This window comes from Oryzias latipes, chromosome 3, assembly GCF_053564925.1.
Source record: "Oryzias latipes strain Hd-rR chromosome 3, Olatipes_Hd-rR_3.1".
Classification (NCBI taxonomy): domain Eukaryota; kingdom Metazoa; phylum Chordata; class Actinopteri; order Beloniformes; family Adrianichthyidae; genus Oryzias; species Oryzias latipes.
In genome coordinates, this window is record NC_136239.1 from 25,554,929 (window position 1) to 25,563,809 (window position 8,881).

Consider the following 8,881-nt stretch of genomic DNA (forward strand, 5'->3'; position numbering starts at 1 on the left):
TTTGAAGCTGACATGAAAGCATTGATCAGCACTTGACCAATCACACATGGAAGGCAACAACAACTTGAAATCTAATCAAATTTTAACAAATTTCCTTAAAGAAAGTAGATAAGTAGCAATCTTGGAAACAGTAGTATTATTTAAAATCTGCAGTCTGAGCCTTGGGAGTCTGGGTTAGAGCGCTTGATCCCTGGTTTCAGTTTAACAGGAATCAAATGATGAAAGGAAAAGCAGCTGCTGATGGTTTGTCTCCATCTGTGTTTCAGAGTGCAATCCAGGGTTCTACCTCTATCAGCAGGGCTGTGTCAAAGAATGTCCAGCAGGCTTTGCGATGGGCTCCCAGCCTCTCAACTACACTCTGGAAAACTTCATCAAACCTGTTTCCGTCCCAGCCTGCCTGCCCTGCACGCCGCCCTGCCTCACCTGCAGCAGCCTCAACCCTCAGGTCTGCCTGTCCTGCCCCCCTCACAACTCCTTAGAGCCCGTCACTGGTACCTGCCTGCACCTCAGCCACTCGATGCGCGAGTCTCCCGGCAGCTTCACAGTCGGACAGGGGACCCCGACGTCGCAGCTCAGCCAGATCTCGGGGCTGCCCATCACGATCGCTGTGTTCAGCTGCATGGCCATAATCGGCACCTTTGCTGGCATCTTCCTCTTGCTGCAGCTGCGGTCGGGCGCTCTCATTAAGCTGCCGTCTCTTGAAGCTGGGGGTGGTTTTGGAGGCAAATTCAGCTTAGGAGGGAATAGGGTAGTGTCTTACCGCGGCATCCCGACAGTGTGGGGGGATGAAGGGTTGAACACTGACTCTGACAACGAAGAGTTTGATGTCCAAAATGAGAGAACTGCCTTTATCAGAACACAAAGTGCTCTTTAATGCCTCCCTTCGTCCCTCCCTCTCTCCTGCTTTTGAAAATCCTCTCACCCTCATTTGTCTGATGATTCAGGGCTTTGGAATCTGTCCTCTTTTTGTAACTTTTTGTTTTTTTTTAAATCTTTTTTCCCCCCTATTATATCAGATCTTCTCTGTGTCCCATTTGGGGATCTGCTCCTCAACCTTGCTACGGAAAACCTAATGGGAAGCCGCTGTCTGCCAGAGATAGGGATGGCTTGAGCTTTGCTTTGTTCACACTAGGGTGCATTTCTATTTACATTAAGTGGCTATTTACTTCCCTTTGCCCCAAGTCACTCATGTCTGCATAGAGTCCATTTTCCTGCCAGATTCAGTTTCTTTTGTCAGTAAGCAAATTATTTCTTTTTTCTACTTTAACCCTCCTTCCATTAGTCTCTGTGCAGTAGCCAGATGAGATTGTTGAATGTGAGCATTTGGAGTGTGAGCATTTTTGTGTACATATCAGAATAAATGCCATCGCTTGAAGAAAAAAATACTCGGGCGTCAAGTCCCAACGACCATTGAAATATCTAGAGCCCTCTACAGCAGAGCTAAGGTTTAGTGTTTTAACCCAAAGTTCTTTCAAAATAAAATTTGTAATGAGCTTATGCAGTTCAACAGAAAGTATTTCTTCTCAATTTATAAATGAATAACCAGGGAATCTGCATTCCGCATGGAAAACCATGATGTAACTCTCATCAGGTTTTTTTAAAAGAAATGAAAGATCCACAAATTAAAAGTCTACAGATGGACGACTTCATCCCCAGTCAAAACTAGGATCTGGCCGTCTGTCTTTTTTCATTTTATAACAGGACAGTATTTAAACTCAGTCTTGTTTTAAAAGTGGGGACAGTACATTTTCTGTCATGCACGCAGTCTGCTCGGGCACATTAAACTCAAAGCTCCCCTCTTCATGTTGGAATTCACCTTTAATCCAACAAACCTTTAGTTTCATCGAGGTCTAAATTCTCATGTGCGTATTACTTCTGAACCAACACAGGAAAATGTATCTGAAAGTGAACGACAAAGGACTGAACGATCACACTCGCATACACATTTCTTGGTCAACCCCGAGGCATAAGCCTTCCAGGGATGTTTAATGTCAGCGTCTGATGTTCTCACATCCTGAGGTTGAGACGGGAAGCAGCTAAGATTCAGGCGTGTGTGTGTTTTAAATGAGCTGTGACTGATTTCTTGACAGAATGGACGTGGTAACGTTACATGTAGGCTCTCTTTCTGTCACAGCACATCAGCATTAGAAACCTGCCTTGTGTCTTAATGAGTCAGACACAGGTTGTGTGTATTGGTTTGTTAGTTTGCTTGTTTATTTTTCCTTCTGTGTGAAGGTTTTTTATCCCAGGCTCTGCTCCTGTCAGATCTCCAGCGTAGTTAAAAGATCCCATGTTGAGGCTTCCCAGCTCTCAATGCCTCCTCACTTACCCTCCAGCTGAATCTCCAGATAATCTCCTCAGCACACTTGGCAATTAAACCCCAAATGACACTGCTGCAAATTCTTCTAAAAGATTTTGATCACATGTGCAGGGAATAGATTGTTCTCTCTCTTCCTCTGCTAGTTATCATCTAAAATATTCTTCCACTGCTGCCACTTTTCTTTCACGGATTTCTTTTCTTCTTCTGAGATTTTCCTTTTAATTTTGAGCACAAAAACGGCGGAGCTTGCTGAGAGAGGTTGTCATGGTGATGACGCGCATAGAAGACTGCAGCTGCTCATCCTTTTATCTACCTCTCTTACAGCAAGTTTTCACTCATCGTAGGGGAAATGTTAAATGATTATCGAGGTCAAGCTGTGTTTGGGGTTAAATAGCTCCTTGGGAAATTTTGGAGAATCAACCCGCTGCAGTTCAGAAAGCTGCTGTGTGAGTTCTGTTCCCCAAATCTCTGAAATGTGCGATCTACTAGGAGCAGCATTAATATGAGGTCACAGCTGGCTTTCAAAACCAGCTAGTGGGTGAAAGACTCGTCCATAGACCTTTCAGCAAATAATAATCAATCATTCTAGTTGCTAAGATTACATATAATTGTTAGATGCTTATGCTCTAAATCTGGAGCTTAAGGCTGCTTCATTGAGTTGAGGCTTTCTTGCTCTTTGTGTTTTTGTCAGAGACAATCAATTTCCTTGTCTTCAGAGCAAAAAGGTGCAGAGGAGCACAAAAAAATAGAATTTAGCTGGTAATTGAGCTGCTTTTGTGAAAGACGGCTGCGAAGGCTTTATCCGTAAATATGCATTAAATGGAATAGTCAATTGCAACCTATTCTGCATGTAAAGAAAAGGCAAAGTGTAATACAGTAAAACTGATTCATGACTGTCAAAGCAGTACCTTCATTAATCCCTCCTCAGAGGAAGGGAAACCCATTCTTGTAGATGCAGTTGAAGCGGTGAGCCGCAGAAACCGACGGCAGGTGAAGCAGCATTTCCTGCAATAGAAAGCGATTCCTGTATGAGGATTTGGAGGAGATGCCCTCAAGAGCAACAACTTTATTGCAATCATCGTCTGCTGGAGGAGTTTGCTCACGCTCATTAGTGCCCATTTCCATTGAAATGTTGATTGGTCTCAATTTGAAGAGTTTTAATTTAACTCCAGTCTCAAAACTTAAGCTACAAAATCTTACAGACTTCATAGCTAAGTGCGGTTGGTGTAAACAAAAGATAATGAGCTAATGCAGCAACAAACTCGCCCCAAATGTATTTTCTTCTGAAGAGAAGCAAACATGTCAACATCAAGCACATCATCCTTTACTGTTTCTGGCTCCACGTATGCTCCCATAAATGAGTTCTTGACGTTTTCACTGCAAGGTTAATAAATGAACTTCTTTGCATTCACTTTAAATTAAATCCTGAATGTAGACTTTATTAAGTAGCTTGTGCTTCCAAAGCTGCACAAACCTTTAGCTCCATCCTTACACTACGAGCACCTGATAGAGTCCACACACAAAGAAGAAAAAAGTGCTCTAATTGTGCCAGAAAGCAGCTCGCCTGTCAAAGGTCTGCTTTTTCTCCAAGTTTCTGAGCAGGGGACGCTGTGATGTGGAGCTCAATATGACTCCTGTTTCCAACGCCATCTGAAGTGATGAACTTGAAGCTGGATGTAGTTGATTGCAGCAATATCTTTGGCATAACCAAAGACAATCATTTTAATGCTGTCTGTTTAGTGATGGAGGATGTTGCTTTCAGGTCGCCTCAGTCCATCGTTTCCCTTTGCTCGTCTTCAAAGTGTTCCATTGAAACCTATGTCATTTCTGCCTTTTTTTGAGTGTCTGCTGTGTGGGAGTGGGGGGAGTAGAATGTATCACCGTTACCTTAAGGGCTGAATCAGATCTGTGTGCATCTGGGTGTGCACATGCTTGCTAAAGTAGAAATGAAACACTTTGAGATGGAGGGCCTGTCAGCCCAGCAGGTTCAGTCAGCTCTGGTGATCTCTTCTGGCCTCTTGGTGAGGCTCCTGACCTGTGGCTGCACAAAGTACCTTACAGATTTGTGAACTATGATTAATGTACAAAAATGAATATCTTAAATGGGACATAACTCTAAAATAAGGCCTATTTTTGTACTATATGAATGGTGCAGTGTAATTTTCTTGTAATTTAAATATTTTCTCTTGTTTTTCCTTTTTATTTAATTGATGTCAATTATAGATTCTACTAAAAAAATAAAGATCTATGCAAATTTAAAAGTGTTTGTATTCATTTGTGTGAAAAACAGTCATGCCAAGATTTAATAAAGTGACAAATTCTGAAAGGTTGTTGTCCTTCTGTACTTTGCAACACCGCAGTGCAAGAAAATGATCAAAAAAACCACAGTATGGTAACTTGAACATTTCCACGGTTCAAAGTGGGTAGACTTTTGTTCAGATGCTTTGCAGCCCACGCAAGACATTCAAAAGAGTCCAAAAAAATAAGTGAAAACTACAAACTAATTTAGTTTTCTGTTCTTTACCTTTCACCCCCATTAAAATATACTCTATGGTGTTAATTTTGCTAAACGTTTTGGCCAGATTCTACGTCTTTGATCTCAGCCCATCTACCTTTACCAGTGTTGAGGTGAGATGACTGTCATCATCTGTACTTTGTCATTTTGGGGTCTACAAAGCCTTTTATGGACTCAGAGCTACAGTTTCCTGTGCAGTCTACAGCATTTGCTTTTTTCTGTCTTCACTATAAGCCTTAAAAAGGTGTTCAGTTCCACATACACAACTGAAGCACTGCTATTAGGTTTTCTAGTCTCCTTTGGCTGTTGATCATATTTTTCCATGTGGCTTACCTACAGTACCACTTTAGATTTATACAGTCATTTCAGTCTGAGCCCAAATAAAAGTCTAAATGCTGTGGATCTGTTGAATCAAGCCTTTGTATTATCTACAGCTTAGTCTCTGGTTCCTTAGTTTCTTCCTTTTCATTGGCTCTTAGCTCCAGACCTGTTGCCATCATCCCTTTCTTCAGTTTTGTTAATGTAAGCTCAGTGCACAAAGTGTAATCTGTGTTTTGCATTTCAAATGACCGAATATCTTTGCATCCATCTCCCTCTGCAGCTAGTTTTTATCTCCTCATCTCGTTGCAGCTTCCGCGTTCCTTCATTCTCTCGTGTGTTCTGTTTATTGGGTTCATTTTCTTCCTTGTCTAAACTGGACGTTAGGACTGGACTGCTTTGACCTCTTTGCTTTTTTGCAGTGCATGATGAGTGCATCCTCACCTTCTGCACATGGATTTTGTTACCTATGGAACATATATGTGCTTTTTGAAACGCACTGTTTGCTAGCATGTCTTTATATGTAAGGCTCATGCAAAAAAAAAAAAGATTTTGAAAAAATTCTAGAAGTGTAAAGATTTCTGGGGGTGTAGGTTTTTTTTACTATTTTTAAGGTGGGTTACTTTAGCTGGTCCTTGTTGCAGTAAATTTGGACTAAAGATCACTAGTATCTGGGGATAGTATTGAATTTTGTCCTTTTTATTTATTTATTTTTTATACATTGTGCAACATTATGTCTTGCATTATCAGCTATCCAAACAGGATCTAAGGTCATCTGTGTGTGGACACCTTCGTACAGCTGGGTTGGTTTGGATGCAAAAACATAAAAACACAAAGCCAAAGCAGAATAGAACCCTCTGTTGGGCAAGATTTGTACAGTTCAGCACACAACTTAATTTGCTCTGTGTACAACTTTTCACTTGTACTGCCTTTTACCATTTTCATCTTGATCTCTTGCTGACATTCGTTGAATTATTTCGCACAGAGGAACAGTTCGTTCAGATGAATGTCATGTTCTGAGTCTGGAAGTTTAGCAGAAACCTAATTAACCACATCAAAGTCTGAAGTTCTGAAAGTGTTGACAGTGTGACAGATTTATTTATAGTAAAATAGTCACAGTAATGGTGCTTGCATTATCCTGCTGTCTTTAAAAGCTGTGCTTTATCTAAAGCACTCTTCTTCATCTCTGCTTGACAAACTGCAAATCCCCTCTCCTAAGTCAACCTTTTCCTTGGTTGACATGGATGACCAGCGGCGTCATGTTCTTGTGGACTTTAGGAGTAGAATAAAGACTCTCTCTGACTTAAAACGTGCAGCTCACCTCTGCTAATAAAGCCCATAAGCCAGGGCTCACAAAAATAACAAACATAGTACATTTAAATTAAAAAGCGCCTTTCAAAACACAAAAAATATAAAACCAAAGCGTAAAAATTCTACATTTGCTCCAAATGAACTAAACCAACAGCTGAATGGAAGATCAGCAAACTTCTTTGGTGCCATTTTACAGAAACTGTCAACACTTAATTTCAAAATCAGTTGATGAGGAAGTCTCTGACTTCATCAAAAGCGCCCAGTTGTCACAGAAACTGAAATTCCAAGTTCTGCAACTACAAACGGAAACTTCACTGAGAGCATTTACACGTGAAAAATCCCAAACGACCAGGATCGGTGGAGCTCCCGGCACATCCCAGGGAAGAATGTCTTTGCTTAAGTCAATCTGGCGTTTCTCCACAGCAGCAACCTCTCAACTGTTGTTGGCAACATGATTAAAACTCAAGAAAAACATAGGATGAAGCCCTTCTTGTGGTCTCTCAATTCCCCCTTCAAACACTCAGGAGAAGACAGTTTAACCTCCTTGCACTAATGTCACCATTTGCCAGTTGATTCACAGTAATTATCATCACAGCTCAAATGGAACTAGAGATCTATACAAAAAGAAAGGTCTAGAAGAAAAAAAGCTGATACTGATGCAACTGTGCAGAAGCCACGACACGCACGTGTGGACTAAAAATACACAATACACAGATGCGTCATCAGCATCATCGGCTCACTCAGACGCCACTTTAACAGAGACTTTCACCCTGGAAGGAAACGCTTTTTTTTTTAATGTGTTCACCTTTGGAAAAAATACTAGAAGCTTTAATTGGACCAAAAAACACACACACACACATACACACACACACACACACGCATGAAACATATTTTTAGTTTAAAAGATTTTCCCACTTACCATTATACTCACAGCACCAACAAGAACACATACCACCTACCATCAAAACCTTACAACATGGGCTCTGATTGTCAGAGGAGAAAACAAAGAGAGAGAAATGAGCAAAAACGCCTTTCACACATGCAAATACCTGAACTGGGATTTTGTTGAGATGGCTCAAAAGTTTAAGATGTTGGGTCCCATTAGTAGAGTCTTTGGAATGACTTTGCCTGGATTTGAACTCAAAACATAACTGTCACAGGGGGGACACTCTACCACAAGGCCACTGAGCTGAATTTAAATTAAAGAAGTGCTTTAGATGCTTTGAGGGAGAAGCAGAGACCTCTACCCCACTTACTTGATGCATACGATGAACCTTGACCTTTGAGATCAGCTCACTAGCAGCTGGGTCAAAGGCAGAAGCAACTTTCCACTAACATGGACGAAAAGAAAATCAGAGATGCACATCTCTTCACAAGTCCGAACAAAAAGAAAAGACTTTCAAAGAACTGAAATGTCTTTAGAACACGTTTGTCCAACTGTACAAGCATTAGTTTAGGTCACTATAGGGGTTAAATGTTTCGGAAATGGCTTCTATACTGAATTTCTTGATGCGGCTCAAAATATTTTTTTGTTTTATTTTAAGATATGTATTTTTTGAAGATTGTGTTCGGTGTTTCTTTTTTCAGCAGGGTTAATTCAGAGACAAAAATAATGAGCTCCAGTACAGAAATAGGATTTTTTTTTTTTATAACATTGTAGTTCTCCTTTAAGACCCAGACTTAAATTATTAGATTATCATCTAAAACAGCTCAACAGGACAGGAGATGAAAGCAAACAGCAAGAGTTTGTTCAGATGTATAGATGTGATTCATCTGTTTGTGTTCTTGTCTGTGTGTGTGTGTGTGTGTGTGTGCGTACTAAAGCCATCGTGTATATATGACTTTTCAGGGAAAATATAGGAGCATATTTGCAGTCCATGAATGAGCTGCTACTGTTGGAAAAAGAAGCACTCGTACAGTAACTTACCACAGTAATCTATTTATGTTAAAGTCATCTGTGATTAAAAAAGCAAAGTTTTCTTTCTAGATTTTCTAGAACTCAAATGTTCTATATAGAAAATTAAACATGTTTTACTTTTTATTAAACCTGTTAAACCTGGTTTTTACACGTTATTTCATGCAACATAAAAGTAGGTTTGAAAGATGACCTTCATCTTTTGGTGGCCTAGAAAGAAAAGGAAACAGAAGTTTGAGCATTTGTGACACTATGATGTTTGTACAGCAAACAAGGCTTTGATGCGTTTGCATTTAGCATCTTCGTCTTTTATCTTTGCATTTGTTTAAAACGTACATTTTTTTAGCAATAAAAGTGCAGTTTTATTGTGATAATATACACAAAAATTGAAAGTTTGAACAGGCATTGTAATGCAGTCCTGCTAAAGTTTGAACGTTAAACCAAACTCGCATACGATGAGGAAGTGCTGCCTTATGTGAACCACTGTTGGCTTTTTGCTGAT

General features: G+C 40.3%; 1 protein-coding gene across 3 annotated transcripts in view; it reads left to right on the forward strand.

The window, feature by feature from the left end:
* The window catches only part of furina (furin (paired basic amino acid cleaving enzyme) a), a 60,911-nt gene extending 56,330 nt beyond the window's left edge, over positions 1 to 4,581 (forward strand). For all 3 annotated transcript variants that reach the window (XM_004067205.5, XM_078944524.1, XM_020714503.3), the window contains one exon: positions 267 to 4,581. In XM_004067205.5, coding sequence (XP_004067253.1) covers positions 267 to 874 — 608 coding nt within the window. In that variant the 3' untranslated portion in view covers positions 875 to 4,581. The remainder of the gene's footprint in view (positions 1 to 266) is intronic.
* The last annotated feature ends 4,300 nt before the right edge of the window (positions 4,582 to 8,881 follow it).